An 18884-nucleotide genomic window follows, 5' to 3' on the forward strand; every position below is an offset into this window, starting at 1 on the left:
CTGACTTCTAAACAAGTAGAGGCTATAGACTATTTTTTTCCTAATCCTCTATTACTGATCTTGTAATAGTCCTGTTAAGAAAGAGTCAGTGTTGATCACTTCAGCCACAGTCATAATTTATGTGACTATTATCTCACATAATCTAAATAGATAGTGTTATTGTGCACTTTATGCTGCAATTCTGCTTTTGAGCTCAATAAGTGGCTTGCTTCATAATTACCAAGTATTTATATAGTAGCCCCTGTGGACAAGGATCCAACTGTACTAAGACCAGTACAAACACAGGAAAAGCATAGAATAAGGAGCTTGAAGAGTACAGGAAAGGCTGGACTTGTTTGAGTAGCACAGGTATGGTGATTAAGAATCTAGGCATCCTCCAACACATCCATAATAATCTTCAGCAAGATCCCTAAGAATATAAGTATTCTTCAATCATTACATTGTGAGTGTTAACTCAAAGCCCTGATGACCTCTTCTGGGGCTGTAACAGAGCCTGGAGTCACAGGCTGTGACCCTGGCTTGCCTTTCCCACTGTGCTGATTTAAGTGCAAGCATTCAAATCTTCACCTTTCTGTCCTGATTTTCTTCTCCAGCTCCTATTAGTGATAGTCATATTTTCTTCCTCTCAGTTTGTCCTTTATTTCTTCTGCCCTTCTTTTCTCTCCAAAGTATATGCTACTGTCATATTTGCATTCCTTGGTATCACGTTTGTCGCGTGGTCTACTTGCTGTATCTTCCTGTTATAACATTATTTTCCCCTCTGGCTATATATATCTGATTAGTATTCACTACTTTAAAAGATGCTTCAGTTTTACTCTCCCCATGGACTTCCCTTTAAGAGTGTTTACTTCAGGCAAAGGATAGATTATGCTATCATGTTGTAAAATCCTAATAATACCAATAAATGCCTCTAATAGAATGAATTCTGGACCTTTTTTACTAGAGTACCATTGAGAAGATGTCCCATAGCAGTGGGTTTATTAGAAAGGAAAATCCAAATTAAAAAAAAAAAAAAAAAGAAATGAAGCCAGCTGTATACATTAGAGAATTGGAAATATCAGAGACTATCAGTCTAGAATCTGTTTGGAGTTTCCAATTGCTCTGCTGACAATAACGGGGTTACAGTAGTGTGAAAACTGAATCAATAAAATCAACCACATGCCCTCTGAGTCGTAATATTGCATGGCATAGAATATTGCACTGTGTCTTTGTCCCAATAAAACCAAGCCACTATTGATGCAGTATAGAAAGGAGCCAGAAAATACAGTGGTTATTTCTGTTTCTAAGAGCATGACTGACATATGCTGCCTGTATTTTGCTTGGTGTGTAGAACTATTGAGAATTAACAGTAGTCATGATAGGTTTTCTCTTCATTTATATCCAGTTTGTATTTTACTTTCCAGCATGTATATTACTGCTGCAATATGTGCTTTTGTTGATCTTGACCTTGAACTGGGTACTGTATATTTGAAATCTACTAGAAACAAATCTTGGCCTATAATGCAGCCCATTTGCTGCAGTGATTGTGCTTCTGTGAACAAGTTACCCTGGTTTCCAGTGATGTGTTGGGTAAAGACTGCAGAGTCTGAGGTCTCTGTGCATGGAACCATACTCTCAAAATCCTTCTACCAGCTCTGCGCACACCCAGCTGTGAAAATTGGATATGGACTGTGGAGGGGTAAATAATATGGTGTTTATGGTGTTCCCAGAAATACAGATGATATGTGATATCAAATCTGAGATGACAGAGAACAGAGCTACAGAAATGTGTATAAATCTCTTCTGGCAAAACCTGTACCTGCTGCTGTCAGGACATGACAGCAAACAGTTCTGAAATTCAGCTGGTGGGTCCCAGATGCTGTGAGAGGGTTCACAAAGCTTTATATCTGCAGGTGCTTTGAGAACAGGCTGTGTTACCTGACCTAGTCTGGTTTTCTGCGCAGGCCAGGCTGTTTTTTTCTCCCTCATTGTGTGTGATTGTTAGCTGCTGAATGTAGAGAAGAAGGTCACACTGGTTGTTGTAGTTGCAGAGTTGGGTTTTTTGATAGTTGTCCAAAGGTCAGGCTGCTTGTTCTTTTACTATCTGTCTTGAGTGCAAATAAATAAATGAAATATATTGAGGCAAAAAATCCCAAACTGTAGTAGTTCAGAGTATCCTTTCAGATGAAATGGCACTTTATTCTCTTTACAAAACATTGCATAGAAGAACACGAGGAAAACATACCAATTTGATTTCTTTTGAAAATGTTTTCTTAAGACTGCCAACTTGGGAAAGCAACTGAAAGAAGCAAGGGAAACCATTGATTGTTACACACGATGTGATAGCTTAAGTGTCTTCTTTAAAGGAGGAGAAAGTTCCTCAATAGCTCTCCTCCATCACTGCAAATTGCTACAGAAAACAATTTACTATATGCTGTACAGAATTAATAATTTGACTTAATGATGTAGGGTCCAGGTCACCACCTAAACTGAAGGGAAGACTAAAGGGCACAGTGTCTTGCTCAAGCAGGATGGGCTATTTTCTATGCAGAAACTGTATTTTGGCTGAAACACACAGCTCATACTGACTCAGCACTTGAGGTAATGAATCTTTTTCTGAAGCTGAGGTTTCTGCATATTAGTGACAGCACAGTATATTGAGGCTGAGACTGATAATAGTACTAAGTAATCATCCCTTTTAAAACAGAAATTACTTTGATGAACATTAGCATGAATATCAGTGTAAGTACAGGGTGTGCTTAGTACCATTTACCATGACCTTCATTTTGATAACAGCTCTAATTTGGTGGGTTTTGTAGAAGCTGACAATCAGTTGTGTTTGCATTACTGTAGTACCTTGTGGATTCTGTTTATCTACAGTTTTTTGTGACTTTCACTCTTTCTTTATCATTTTTGTCTTATGCTATGTGTTTAATCCCTTGAGCAGATGAAACATCCACAAAATATTTAAGTGTTCCCAGACGTAGGTAAAAGTAGAAGAGTGCTCTGCAGGGCTGTTGGTTCAGATCCCTGGCGGTTTAAGTCCACAGCTCTCAGATAGGGCCATCTGGGCTATTCCAGAGGAGGAAGAGAGATAGTTCAGCTGCATCACCTCGCTGAAGCCGTGTACCACTAAGTCTCTTGGACACTATTGCTGACCTAGGAAAGAGGCAGTAATATCCCTGGGATAACATAGTGTGGGGTTTGAGAGATCCAGGCTTGTTTGACATGCATTCAGAGGATTTGCTTGTGATTTGGTTGTGCTTTACAATTATGTCCAGTTTATCAGATTGAGCTAACATGTTACAATAACAGACTTCTCCAGCCACCAGCACCACAATTAGAGCAAGGCTCATTCTTTAGGTCCAACACCTTTCTAAGACATGCTCCATGTTTGCATCAGCATAAAGAGGGTCACAAAGTAACTTTAATTACCTCATAACATTTTCTTCCTTGGCTATACTCTCTTGTGAATCTTTTATCAGTGTTGGATTCAGTTCTGTTGATGTTACTGTTGAAGAGACACATTCTAATTCTAATGCAAATCCAAAGCTTTTTCTGTATCCCTTATTCCTGTGATGGGTATACCTTCTGCTTTCTCTTAACCCAACACCTGATCCATGTGTGGAATTGCTTACATGTAGTTTGTGTTTGAGAGAGGCTGAACAGCAAACTGCTATGAAACATGAAAATGTCTCTTTATTTGCATTTGCAAATTAGGAGTTCCTCCTTATTTTTAAAGGAGGCTTTAGGGTATTTTCAGGTCACATATACAAATTCTCATTTCAGCTGTTAGTTCTAAGGATCTACTCTTTCTTAGTGAAAGTTCAGATCACCTCTGTTTTTTATATTATTAGATTATGAGGGTTTAGGTAGAATTCCTGTTGATGAAACACATATTTTTCGTCAGTGCTGAGATTCTGTGTAATACAGATATGAAAAAAAACATGTTTGGCTTTACAAATATTAAGAATGTTTAATAGGAATGAATAGCAATTGCTGTTTAAGGAAAAACTCTTGTGTTTTTCATTATAGTTCTAATTTAACAGTCCTATAGCTAAATGTCATGTACAGACAAGATTCTGAATGTAGGTGAATCAAGATTTCTCCAGAAAGTGTAGAAATTGCTCTTTTGGGACTTGTGAAAAATTTGTTTTTCTTTGTATGCTGTTATACATCATCTTTTATTTATCAAAATGTAATTTGAAACTTCCATTTCTTCTCTTTTAGCATACAAGGAGTTTGTAGCTTAAGGACACTGATACTGAACATAGCTGTAAGGTATTTTTCTCCCCAGGCAGAAGAGGGTCTGAGAGCTGCTCACCATGTCTACAACATTGTTAGAAATCAAATAATTTGTCAGAACTCTTGCAGATTAGGAATAGAAAAAGGAGAGAATAGAGGATTGATGAAAGGTGAAATATTAAGTGATTGAAGCCCCACTCCCATTACAATAATTGGTGATTTTTTTTCTGTTCAAGGTCAATAAGAATAAAAAATTGGGTTTGCTAATCAGATGAGAACTTCATTACTTTGTTTGTTTCAGATACCAAGGCACACGTCATTTTTAGCTGCAAAAGTCATGCAGTTTAACTTCACAAAGCTAATTGGAAAGTTTGATTAAAAAAACCCACATTTAGAAAGGTATGTTTTTAAAGGTAGTAATAAGGAAGGTCTGAAAGTGCTTCAATTTTGAATAAGATAAAATATGTTTAAGAACTGACTAAATTATTTTCAAAAAATTATACCTATTTTTAGCAAAGATATTTTCAACCCAATGATATCTAATAAAAGAGTACATAGTCGAGCACAGCAGACAGGAACCATTGTGCTCCTAATGTTAAGGGTGCATTAGTGTTTCTATTACAGTCTTGTGTATTTTACGAGATACGATGGTTAGAGTAATTGGTTCCAGACTGAAATGCAGCTTGGAAGATTGAGACCTGAGATCACAAATTATTCTTTTAGAAATGTATTCTGGGAATTGCATAAACTACTGTGGTTTGTTTATGGTATACTGGATTCCCAAGGTCCCCATTAAGGTTCACAGTCACATTAAAGGCAATTTTGCATAAATAATAGGTAGACACAATACTGATACAAGTAGTTTACAGTCTCATATCCTCAACCAGTGAGTTGCAGTTGAAATAGGTGCTTAATCCCACCAGATCAGGATCTGTGAGTGGATTACTAACTGATGCATGGGTCTGAAATTCCACTTGGGCATACTGAGGTCTTTTTGCTCACCAGGACCATAAGGATTAGCATGCCCATCCTGTATCTACAGGGACAGCTTTGAAGTCTTTGATGGCTGATGGCACTGTTGGGTACTGGTTCTTTGCTCCTTTGCAGGCTGGCCCAGGGGAAGAAAGAGCCTATTCACAGAATCACAGAATCATTTAAGGTGGAAAAGACTTCTAAGAAGTTCAACCTTTGACTGATCAACACCTTGTAATCTAGACCATGGCACTAAGTGCACCATAGCATATGTATTCCAAACCCTGCATTTGATCTCCTTCCATGGTTGTGCCCTGGGATGCCTCTGTTACTGATCCCACTGTGTGTGAAGCAACATGAGCAATGGTGTCATGTAAGCCAAAAGACATGCCGTGTTTCTCAGCTGGAACTTGATTCACTTGAAACTTGGACCCAAGATGTAAACTAAGGAACAAAGCGAGTTGTTCCCATTGTTTTAGACTCCCCACAGAGCTCTTTGGGTTGTCTTTGGGTTACACTTCCTTATCTGCACATTTTCTGTTGCTAAGCAGAAAATGTGGTTAGAAATATCTGTAACATTCACTAAGTGTCCTTCAGAAAAGGAGTCCTGATTCTTTTCTCACTTGGGTTTTTATTCTGAGGTGACTTTTTATTTCCTTTGGGATTAGTGCATTCTTGGACTGAAGAGAAATCGGCTTAGGTTTTCGTTATTGCCAAAAGTAGGACAGGTTCTCCATACCTTGTTCTGTTCCTACCTGTATCTGGAGGACAAGGGAGTTGATTTACCCTCGCCATCTGACAGTGTTATATCAGGAACAAGTAATAGCTTTGAGAGCAAAGAACTGAACTTCATATTGATATATTTTCTAAACTATTGTTTTCAAAAATGAGCATGAAAACATTTTTTTTTCCAGTGGGTATGAGATCTTACTGTTGCATTTGCCCGGAGGTATCTGTGATTTACTCCACAGAGTCAAAACGAAGTTTATGAAGAGTTTGTCACAGAGCCTCAGGGAGTTATCCACTTGCTGCTGAAGAAGAGATATTAGATAGGAAGAGATACACAGAATTTTTATATAGAGAGGGACATCTGTATGTAAGGGACTGTGTTACTAGAACAGTCTTTTCATACTGTTAGAATGTTGAAAAGCTTTTTATGCTATGTATTAGTTCTTGCAAATTGCTTGCCAATTTAATATCAACGGCATCTAAATAGTAAGTAATTGCTTATGATAATGAGTGCAAACTAATTTGCTGGAATATGTTAATATTCACAATGCACTTTAGAACAGCAGGTATTCCAAAAATACTACTCTCTTGTTTAGCTGCAGTGTTTAGGTTACATTGTTATTATATACACTAGCAATATCATCGCAAAGCCAGCCTCTTGTTGAACAACCTTCTTACCGAGACTCCAGCATGTGAGTAGGTAATGTCCTTTGAGAACTAAACAGGATATGAACAAAACATTCTAGATTGAAATAACAAATCTTAATTTCTGATTGATGTTCATCAGATGAACAGACAGAGAGCTTTCTTTTCCTTATGACTTGTAAAATGTAACTTACCAAATTTTAACTCAAATACCATACAATCCCTTTCTTAATATTTGAGTGTCTTCAATGGATTCATTCTTTGTGTGAGACACAGAAACATATCTAGAAGCATGCTTTATGTTACAGAAATACTGTAAGAAAATACTGTAGTGCAGTAGTCCTCAAAACATCCAAGCTGGTATGCCATAGCTGATTCTGTGAGACTGGTGTTTAGTGTATTTGAATTATTGTTTTTTCCTTCTTTTCTTGGGAAATGTTCTGTTTTGCTTTGGGTTGGGTTGGTTTTGGTTTTTTTAGCAAACTTAGATGAATGCATATTGAAAAATGGGTTATCTCTGAGCACATTTCTGCACACAGTAATTTTCCGCATGCTTTGGCATTACTTACAGTTTTGAAGTAATCTTGACATCTTTGCTATGTTACTATAAAGCTCTGTATTAAAGTAAGATTTCCCAAACTATTGAATACTGATCTTCCCTTCAGGATATTAAAAGCAATTGTAATTTCCTCTAGCCAGACCCTTGGAAGTAAGAGGCCTACACAATATCACTGCTCTAATTAGGCTGGGTTAGTCTTCAGTGGGGGATCAACTGCTCACCTTTCTTGCATATACAAATGAACTAAGTCATAGCTAATAGTACTGGCATATGAAGTGTCAGAGTTGACACTTGAGTTAGTCCCTGGTGAAATGAATGAAAAGCTTACACCCCAAAACTGTTTTATCAGGTTCTCTCCAAACATCATTGTGGAATCCAGGAGTTAAACCATGCTCTCGAATTACTTAAGTATGTTAACCCAGTGAAAAGCGTGAGATGCATATTTTTCACTGCAGCTCTTTATCCTCTGAAACTGGCAGAGAATTGTTGCTTACAAACAACAGCGTAAGGAATTTCCAAAGAAGAATGATAGCAATTATCATAATGACAAGGCATGTAGCAGTTTTGTGCCAGACCGCAATTGGAAATCTATTATGTAGCAGAAGAGAAAGAAATGGGAAGGAAGCGAATTGGCCCAACCTGGCTGGCCCCCATTAGCTCTTATTATAATGGTCTAATAAGCTTAAAGATTCAAGTACAAATAGAGCTGAGTTTGTGTACCCCTATTAAACACTGTTTCATGTGCAGATTTGATAACATAAGTAAACATTGATGTCCCAAAATCAATCTTTGGGATAACGAGTAGAAAATCTTTCCAAATAAAGTATCATTTGTAGCTGCTTGCTGGTCCTTATTTTCAAGCTTCCTTGAGACAACCGAGCAGAGTTTTTTACATTGCATTCCTTTTTACCTGATACTTTTCAGAGGTTTGAGTACATTTAACACTGGTGAAGACTAGCTTTGGTTTTAAAATTTGAGGATTTTAAAAATTATTTATTACGTGTATATCAAATAAAATAGCTTGAAGTTTTGGACTTGCTCATGCTTGGATTTAGAGAGATAATGCAGTGTTTCAAGACTGCAGTCAGTGTTTAACTTGCTCATCAGTACTTCACTTTGCCAGGTCTGCCTCTGAGATACCTCTAGTAACTGAACAGCTGCTTCAGGGGTGGATTCCTGTGCTTGAGAGAGGCTTAAGCTCAGTGTTTTTCCAAAGATCTAATATCTTGCATTTCATTTGATTTCATTTTTCTTAGAAAAAGAATGGTTGCTATATTTGTATTTCAGAGTGTAACATCTCTAAGAAACTGTGCTCTTACTGTTTTCCTTCAGCTATAGCCTGCATCTGTTGACTCCAAAATGTTCAGAAATGCTACCACAATAGTATTTTGTCTGCTAACTATTAACAGTTGAGTAATCAGTAGGAGAGCATGTATGCCACAGAACTTCTTACTCTTCACTACCTTTACAAACAAGCAATATTAAACCTCATTGCACATTGCCCATAATAGAATTAGCTGTTTTCAGAAGAGCTCCATCTCAGTTGCAGTGTTGCCAGTACCATCTTTCTGATGTGAGCAACATCTTAGTTCAACATTTGACATCCCTGTATCATTTTTCAATGAATTTAGAAGGCTTGCAGTTAGTGCATTTATTTTCAGGATATTATACCTTTCTTCTGAGACAAGTTTGCTACTTTTGAGAGCTCTCTAAGGATTTTTCAAGATTAAATTATGAGATGCACAATTTAGCAAGGAACATAATATAAATGTCACTTAAAAATAACTAAGTTAATGCAAGATTGGGTAGCTGGAGTACTGTATTAGTAAGGAAGCCAATAAGAAATAAAGACTTTAGCCTAGAAGCATGCTAGACATTTTCAGCCAAACTCCTGTCCATTTTAACATTATTAAATAACTTAAGGCAAACTATTTCAAATGTTTGTATCTTCATTTAAAGAACAGGGGCTTGATTTTTAAAGGTGTCCAAAAATGCGGCAACACTTCTGAGAATTGGGATGCTGCTGTAGGTGCTTGAATAAAAACATAACTTCAGGCAACCTGTTTTGCATGAAATAATGACTAAAAATTATTATATCTGTGAAAAGAACATTGCCTTTTGATGGACCTATATGGAGAAAATTTAAGTTTGGATTTTCTTCTACTATTTTTTGGCCTATGTGCACATCTGTGCGGAGCTACTTTTGTGGGAGTAACTTTTGTTCAGATCCTGGTCCATGTCTTCAGCTTACAGTCCTCCCATTTGAGTTAGGAAGTTTGGAAACTCAACTCAAGTTTCTTGGCTTGCAGAATTTCTAGGTATCTGTTTTACCAGGTATCTGTTGAGTTTGTAAAGTCCCTGGACTGGAACCACTGAATGATTTCACATAGGCCACCAACAGGTGGTAACAACATTTGGTCTCTATCGACCTGCATAGTATTTGAGCTAATGTCCTAATTTCTACATCCTGTTACAAATCCCTTCAACTAACCAGCCCCTTTCACTGCATTCATTTTGGATGTTGGCACAACTAATAAGCCATAAGAAGCAAATCAGTGCACATGCAGTTCAATTTTAATGGAACTGATTGTAACTGTGGTTAAACTGAAGTGTAGGGCCTTGACATTTCTTAATGTAAGGATAGTGGAGGCCAAAACAGTCCTATTGTCTTCAAGAGTACTTGGGGTTTACTGATTTCGGTCTGATAATGCTGTTGAGGAATACATTTGGTGCAGGTAGCTCAGTGTGCAGCTGTAGCCTGAACTGCAGCTTGAGCTCTGGGAAGCAGGAGCCCCAGCCCAAGGCAAGAGGCCCTGAATTGCTGACCTTTTGCATAAAAAAAGGGCACAGAGACCTGTGGCTAGGGGATGGGACACTCAGAGACACTGAGAGACATAGCAGGAGCTGACAACCCCTAGACTTTGGCACCCTTAGACTGTGAGGTTATAAAAGCCCAGGGGTTCCTTTGTTCGGTCCGTCCTCAGAGGCACCCAGCTTGAACTGTTATTTTGTTATTTCATTATTGCACCTTGATTAAATTATTTTAAGGATCTGGACCTCTGAGACTGCTATGGGAAACCCAGGGTGCAGCCAGTAAGACCTGGTCAGATCATGTGAGTGTGGGGAGTGTTGCTGCAAAGGGGCCTCAGTTCCAGCTCAGGTGGTGGGAGAGTTACTGTTGGGTGGTCAGACAGGGAAGTTTCCTCAACAATGCCTTTACGTTCTATCTGTTCTGGAATACTTTTCAACCCATTGCCTTCTCATATGTGCTTCCCAACCACACAATTTAAACTTCTGTAGACACTGTTCAAGAAATTTATCTTTAACTATATGTTGACGAGGTAGGAGGAATGAAACCTTCTCTTATTTATAGACATTTTCCTTTTAATTTCCATCTGACTTTTTGGTAAGCTTTCAGAATCAGACACATTGCATCGTTGTTACATTTAATAGAGTTATAATGGATTAAAATCTTTCATGTTGACTGCAGTATGACATTTAAGGCAGACTTTGATTTTTTAAATACGTAATTTTCTAACCATCTACATTACATAAAGGTACAAGGCAATAATGGGGAATTACTTGCCTTGCATTTCATACAAAAATGTTTTAAATTCATTTTGAACAGCATCCATTCTGGAAAAGTGATAGGCAGCCCATAAAATTTTTAAACTGAAAGAGTGGAGAAGAACGATAATTTTCTTTTATCAGTCTTTGTCGGGTTTGCGTTAGGAAGACTGTACTCTTTCATAAAAAAAGTAATGATTTTTGTATAAATGAACATATTAATGAGATCAACAAACCACAGAACTTTTATCCTGTGGATGTTTCAAAGCTAATAAAAATAATTTTACAGAATCAATGCCTTAATACTATCAAGTCCATTGACATTCAGTAAATCTACTCATGTTTTGTTAATTAGTAAGACCAAGAGATACTCTTAATTTCTGCATTCTCTTAGGAGTTGTTTCAGCTAGCTCTTGCTTAGCTAAGGTCCTTCTGAAAATTATATTAATTTTAATACAATTGAAGGCTCTTGGTTTGATGTGCCTACTCAGTCTGAGTAATACTTTACTCCAGATAAGTGATCTGATCTAAATCAATGGGGTCATTCGAGGTGTACTTGATCTAAGATATTAAAATCACTCCAGTTGGAAATTTCTTTAAATTCTTTGAAATGTTTATGGTAACCATCTATGTCATTTATGATGATAAGAATGATACTGACTTGTAATACTGATGCTAAGCTGTGTAAGAGTTGTTCTTTATAGTTATAGGTATTTGTTGAGCCAATATTACTCACAAATTTTAGTTGTCGCTTAGTGCCGCTGTTGAAATCAATTGAGCTAGGTAGCCTCATTGTAGATATATATGATATATTTTTACTTGAAATGTGAACATTTTGTTCCAAAACCAGCAAAAATTATAGTTCCTGATTTTTTATGAAATGGTGCTTTGTTTCCCAAATGTTACTCTATCTTAGTGCAAGAATCCAATAGTTTCTGTTCGTCTTTCCTCACAGAACTCCTGATGGTATTTCAGATGTTGTCTGTTGTCTGGCTAGCAGAGCACACTGAGTGTATTGACTGGCCCACCAATACAAAACTACCAAGTTGTATGTTGCCAGGCTATTGCTAAGCAAAAAATACAGTGGTTGAAGTCTGTAGATTTCTCTTTTACACAGTCATTGATTTTCATTGAACTTCCTAGAGTTTGTACAATTACTAATTGCTGTTTGTAATTTTTGCCTACCCCTCTCTCAAAGTTGACTAGCGCATTGAAAAGTTATTGGACGATGAGCAAGAATAGTAGACGTGTTATGCAGCTCCATAAGATCATCCTTCACAGAGAAAATTTCTAAAAATAAGACTTCACATTTGCAAGTGGGGAATTCAAATTAAAAAAAAAAAATTGGAACAGGAATGGAATATTTTTTTCACCCACTTTATTATTGCATGCAGGGTAAAATACAAACAACTGTCCAAATACCATTACCATAGGCTGGAGGAAAGGAGAAGTAGAGAAAAGAGTGGTTTTGTTGGTGGTTTTTTTCGTTTTTTGTTTGGGTTTGTTTTTAAGTTTTTGGGTTGTGCACATGTGCCTGAGTATGGTGCTGAGCAGATTAAGCTACCTATAGCAACTCATGTAGTCTGAGGTAAAAACTTTGCTTCTGTGTTAGTGCCATGAACCCACAACAAATGCCATTGCAAAGACCAGGATGCTCAGCTTGACTCCAGATTGTGTTCGTTCTGTTATCACTTAGACCTTGACCTGGAGACAACTCTTAGGGGCAGCTGAATGTAATAAACCATGTGCAGCACTGGTTTACAGATTTCTCTGAAAAACTGGATGTAACATGATGAAAGGTCTTGTGGGCCCTGATAAAGCAAATCAGGGTCACCTTAGTGTTTTGGGAAGTACTAAGTACTAGTACTTTGGGAAGAGGAGTTCTCTAATACGATGTAAAGTTGTGTTTTAATTGATAGTAGTAGATACTTCTTTGTTGGCTCATTTAAATCAGTTGCTCCAGCTGATGATTGAGCTGGTTGAGGTAATATTCATATAGTCACTGTCAGAGTGAAAATAGCTTCTTGACCATAACTTTAAAGACATATCCTGTTCTATGAAATAGGCTCCAGTTATAGATCACAATCAGCACAGTATTAACCTATGCAGGAAATAGAGATGTCTCAGTTACATCACAGACGTTGCACATTTGAAGAGTTAGGTAGCAGCACCCACCTCAAACATGATGTAGCTTCAGCTCTTCTTACAGAAAAATTGAATTTTAGAGCTCAGCTGTAACACAGTGAAATGTGGGTGCCACAGAAGGCTAACAGTAGGCAGATAGACATGTTTCATTGGCTTTATTTTCACTGGCATCTTTACCTGAAGAGGCAAGGTGTTATCATTAATGAAGATATTAATAACAAAACCCAGCATCTGATCTTTGTCAGTGCTGGTTTGGTCAGTGAGTTTTCTTACTCTAGTAGAATGGAAGATCAATGAATGAAATAATGTAAGTACTAAGGAATTATACCATGCAGTTTGTGGTCTTAGAGCTGACAAAAGTACTGGTATGGTAAGACCACTGTAAGTCATAGTTCAAGCATGCAGTCTGCTTGGTTCAAGGACCTAACTAAAAATTGCTTGGAGTAGCAACCAATTTCCAGGAAAACTTTGACCCTTTAAGGTTTGCCAAGCTGAGTGTGGTCAAAGGAACATCATAAGTATACTCCTAGACCCTATTATCCACAAGTATAAGAGAATCTAGCCAGAAAATAGGACATTTCTCCATTCTTACCCCGGTGGCTCAAGCTTTTTGAAGAGCTACAGGCAATCATCCATTTGAACATCTTCTCCTTCCCCATCCAATACACCTCTTCGGCTATTAAGTAGACTGAAGGTAGAGAAGCCTGATATCACTGTTGCAGGAAAGGAATTACAATCCATATTCACCTCCTGCCCAGACTTGTGAGCGAGAGTGTACCAGAATGCCTTCAGGAAGCATTCAGTTGAATCTGGTCTTTAGTTTGTAATACTTCTTCCAGCAGCTCTTTCCATCTCCTTCCCATGGTTAACCCTAATGGCCGTTCCCTCCTCACCTCAACCCTGTGGCATATATTCTCTGTTTTATGTAAATAATTAATAACACAGCACAGTCTAAGAAAAAAAAAAATAGAGAAGGTTTGTATTTTATTCCACCAAATGGGTTGTTTTGAAACACCCGCATCTCTCTTCCTGGGAGATCATGTTTCTGTCTTGAAGCATTCCTTTCTTTACTTACCTTAGAAAATCTGCACAAATCTTCTTTTTATGTACTTTTTTGAACTTCAGCTTCGGTAGAATGAAAATACATAGATGGATATGTAAAAAGAAGTATTAATGGAGATTTATATGCTCTTCCGAACATAGTAAATGTGATTAATGCCTTCATATAGATGTTTGGAACATCATGTATATATATATATTCTTTTTCATATTGTAAATTCTTCAGTCTTGGTAATTAATAGTAGCCTGCAAAAATAGTCTCACTGGATTCAACAGGTTTATCAATGCAAGTAATTGCTTACCAGTGGGAATATGTGGGTTCACATTGTAGCCCAGAATAAAGTACTGATAAGATACAGAAAGAAAGAAAATTACATTTTTGGGTAATTTCTTGTTATAAGTAGAAATGCTTACCCTTCATATTTTTTATAATAGTTCAAAATTACTACTAATTAAAGTGCAGCTAATAGTTTTCATTACCAAACTTTACAGGTTTCAGTCTTCAGTTTTTGAATCACAGAGTGTGATGGAATCATAGTTTATTGGGGTCCAGAGCTCAATCCACTTAATCAGCATCTGAAACCTGACGTGAATGTTGAAAATAAACATGAGGTTGCTAACATTATATGGGGAAAATGGAATTACGTACATTACCCTTCAGTGCAATATACCTAAACTCAAAATTGGAATGAACATGAGGAAGGTAGAAAGATGTTATTTGTGGTTGATTTGAGCAAACTATTAAACTACATAAAATGTGACTTCAGACCAATAAATATTGAAAAGCTTTGCAGTCATAAACAGTAATAGATACAGTAAATGGGTACTAAACAAAATATTTATCTGCTTAATACTGTATAGGTAAGCAGATGTCCTTGAGTTGCTGCCAGACCATGCTCAAATGAATGCACTATTTCATAAAGATGAATTTTGCAAACAAGTAGGACTTGAGAGACCCAGGCCATTAAAAACCATTACTGTAACTTGACCACTGGCAGTTTGTTACAATAGGAACTATGCTTTCATGGGTAAGAATTTCAAAGACCCGTATGGACATTTTTCCTAAACATTGTGTAGATGCATGGGCGCATAAAGAATTATGCAGTAAATTCTGTGGCTGAGAGATATAACTGGCATGTTACAAAGTTGCCTACTTACAAGTACTGTGCTGATGGCATTGCTATTCTTGACATTATAATTCCGCTGCTTTCAATTCTCTGGAGATGATAAACCCTAAACAACACAGTACCACAAGCTAAGAGAGAGAAGGAAGACGACTGGCTTTTCGTGACAGTGTTCTGAAAGAACGGCAGAGACATTATAAGGTTTGTCAGAGGGCATAAAAAGCCTTTATGGAGCAAGTGAATTAGGCTTCCTCTGTTGTTTCCTAACATATCCAAAACTGAGAGTAAGCAGGGTTGTTTCCAACAACTGCTCGGTTTCTAGCTTTTAATAGTTAATGGGAGGTCGAACTATAAACTGAGATCAATCCCAGAGTAATAAATTTTACATTATTATATTTGTCTTTCTTGAAATATAAACACTAGAGGATCTATTCTCAGATGGCTTCCGACCCATTTTTTTCATAATTAATACAGGAAATTCGAAGAACGTGACTCCCTGTGCAGCTCAGACAGAGGCAGATCTGTATTCATCAGCATGGATTAATTAGTCTTTTACCAGACACTCAGTTAGTTTGAAGAGCTACAAAATGGACAGTTATAAAGGACGGAAAGCTTTGTCGTAAAAAAAATAAGCCACATGTTTTCATGGATAAAAGATAAGTTTTTTAACTTTGATGTTTTTTCTATGTAGTTTAAGATTTACAGCTAGATTTATCCAGCTCTACTGACATTGACCTTGGCTTCAATGCAGCAGCAGTATGGAATGAATTGCTCTTTGCTGGTTTATTTGAAGGGCAGTATTTAGCAAAAAAATGTGACAAAGATTCTCTCTTGAGTGAGAACAGCAGAGTCTCTCATTGTTCAGATCTGAAGACTTACTTCTGGGTCATTGTATTCGGTATGACTCCACCATTGCTTGGCAGGCTTTTTCTTTGTCTTCTTAATTGGGTAAACACATCTGTTACAACCAAGAAAAGGAGAATTATGCACTGCCACTTAAATCTTATGTACTATTCTAACAGTTTCATCTGTGACATTGAGGTGTAAGGAGCTGTTTTTTTCTTAGCCTTCTCATTTTTGTTACTTGTAAGAACCTCATTCATGACCTGACACAATGTTTTATGAAGTCAACAGCAAGGCTGTCAGTGTTTTTAATGAGCTTTGCATCAAGCCCTCAGTTTTTCATCAACACAGAACAAATCTTTTCACTGCAGACACCAGTGTGACATATACGGTATGAAGGTTCAAACTCCTCAGTTCAAGATTTGAAGTCAACAGTAAGCAGCAAAGAGGAGAACTTGGGGACCATCAACACTGATGGTCCATCTCCTGTCTCGTGACTTTTTTTTTTGATGTATTGTAACTGGAGATTCAACTGTCATTACTGAACGGCACACAACAGGTTATTGTGCATTTCAGGGCACCACATAGGAGGAAAGCAAGGATGGGAGAGCAGGAAGATGCGGTGTTTGTCACACACATTCCTAAACCAGACATCATTTGCTCATGTCCATTACAATCCTGGCACAGCCCCAATCTTCACTACTCATAAACAACTCTTTATAATAGTGATAAACCTGATTTCACTCAGAGTGAAAGTGAAAACTTAGATATCAGACCAGTGACTGTGTTTGTCTTTGCTGAAGAATATCGACAAGTTTTCCTAAAACATATGCAGGTTGGTATTTTGGCATCAAGGGAGAAGCCAAGAGATCTATTTCAAGCACAGTGCGATCACACAAGTGTGTTGATATAAAATGAGTTTTACAGTGTTTTAGGTGCTATGCACAGTGCAAAAATATTCCAAAGTGATGACACTGGAAAAAACTAATGAGTAGGTACGTAATTCCATAAAGGAACAGTGATATTAGAAATACATATAGGGTATCTTTTCAAAAAGGCCATGTGTCCTTCTTGCTTTGAGACTGACACAAAACAGCCTTGCTGTGCAGTAAAATAAGATTTTGAGACATCTGGGGGTTGCACAAGTAGTGTAACTATAAAGTCTTTCTTGGCTTTGGCTTTAAAACTCCACACATTTAAGGAATTTTAGATCCCTTTATATGTTCATAGCATTTTGGGTCAATCTTGAAGGAAAGTCAGAAAATTACAGTTATGTTGTTATGCACTATCTCCTCACATGGGCATGGGAAGTATGTAGTGAGAGCATTGAGTCGAATAATCTGAATTGCATTTCATAGAATCATAGGATGGTTTCAGTTGAAAGGGACATTAAAAAATGATCTAGTTCCAAACCCTTTCCATGGGCAGGGATGTCACCCACTAGATCAGGTTTCTCAAAGCTCCATGCAACCTGGCCTTCCAGAGATGTGGAATCCACAACTGCTCTGGACAACGTGTTCCAATGTCTCACTACCCTCTGAGAAAAGAATTTCTTCCTGGTAACTAATCTAAATCTCTTTTAGTTTAAAAACATTTTCTCTTGTCCTATCACTATCTGTTTAGTAAAATAGATAAGATTTAATAAAAAATAGGTAAAATGTAATAAAACTGCAAATAGCCACACACTGAGATAGTGTAGGACAGAGAATAAAATTAGACATCTGTATTTAGAATGCGTTGACCTATCTCTCTAAGCTTTGATCTACCTTCATAGAAAAGAAGTGGCCAGCTTGTAGTGACTTTTCAAATGAAAGATCAAGTGCATGCACAACTTGCCTGTTATATGATGTTGTTAAGATACAACTTTTAATCTGGAAAATGTCCGGATATGCTGCTATTTTAGTTCAGAGGAAATATAAAGTTAAGTACCTGAGTGCTAAGTGGTTTAAACACTTGGTTAAAACAGATTATAGATTTTGTAAGTGCACCCTGCATATAATGTGTAAAGATTTCCACTTTTAAAAGATATACATTGAGCATTATGTGAATAAGCCATTGCTTACTCAGATGGTAGACTGATGTCTTTTTGTCCTGACATGACGAGTAAAGTTTGTTTCCATTTGTTATCCCCATCTGTCACAAGATGATAAACCTTAGATCTGTAGAATCTTATCTGAATGTATTTGCTAACATCTTGCTTCGCTCAGCACGATAATGTGTCATTTTCATTGTGCAAATAAGTAGCTGCATTTTTTTGTCAGTCATGAGGTAAATAGAATTGCTTGATTTTTCTACCTAGACCCAGTTTGGGAAAGAATTTGGTTCAGCTCATCCATGTTCTGCACATCACAGAAACATGTTCATCAAGCATATCCTTAAGAATTCTCTTGAATAGATATGCATTTCTGAAGCAGAGCTATGGTATTTTAAGTTGTTTCGTTTGCAATTAAGTTATATTCTGTGTTGATTGCACTATATAAAAAACACTAATATTTTGCTTGCTGCAAAATTTTCAGAGATAAAGACCTCTTCATGTTGAAATACAGTCCTCTTCATTTCTATGAATCCATTTGCTGTGTGAGAACATCCTGACTTTTGCAGAGCATATGATTTCCATGTGGGTTCTCATTGGTGCAAGCGAGCTAACTATATTCATTTCTTTTTTTTTTTTTTGCAGCGGGAACAACATATATCTTTAGCAAAGGTGGTGGACAAATCACTTACACGTGGCCCCCTAACGATCGGCCAAGCACTCGTGCGGACAGACTGGCAATAGGGTTTAGTACTGTTCAAAAAGAGGCCGTGTTAGTAAGAGTGGACAGTTCTACTGGGCTCGGAGATTATCTAGAGCTGCATATCGTAAGTATTATGACAAATGCATGAGATTTCTTCCCGTCTTGATTGTTTTATATTTGTGACTTTTAAATTTATTTTATTTTTAATGCAAATATAGCGGTTTGTTAATGAGCCTTTTGGGGTCAATAGTGAACTAAATGATAATGGCTTATAGCATATGA

General features: G+C 37.2%; 1 protein-coding gene across 42 annotated transcripts in view; it reads left to right on the forward strand.

Annotated features, from left to right (window-relative positions):
* The window catches only part of NRXN1 (neurexin 1), a 711526-nt gene that overhangs the window by 468313 nt on the left and 224329 nt on the right, over positions 1–18884 (forward strand). For all 42 annotated transcript variants that reach the window (XM_064647916.1, XM_064647918.1, XM_064647926.1 and 39 more), the window contains one exon: positions 18545–18726. In XM_064647916.1, the coding sequence (XP_064503986.1) occupies positions 18545–18726 (182 nt within the window). The remainder of the gene's footprint in view (positions 1–18544; positions 18727–18884) is intronic.

This window comes from Pseudopipra pipra, chromosome 3 (assembly GCF_036250125.1).
Source record: "Pseudopipra pipra isolate bDixPip1 chromosome 3, bDixPip1.hap1, whole genome shotgun sequence".
NCBI classification, from domain to species: domain Eukaryota; kingdom Metazoa; phylum Chordata; class Aves; order Passeriformes; family Pipridae; genus Pseudopipra; species Pseudopipra pipra.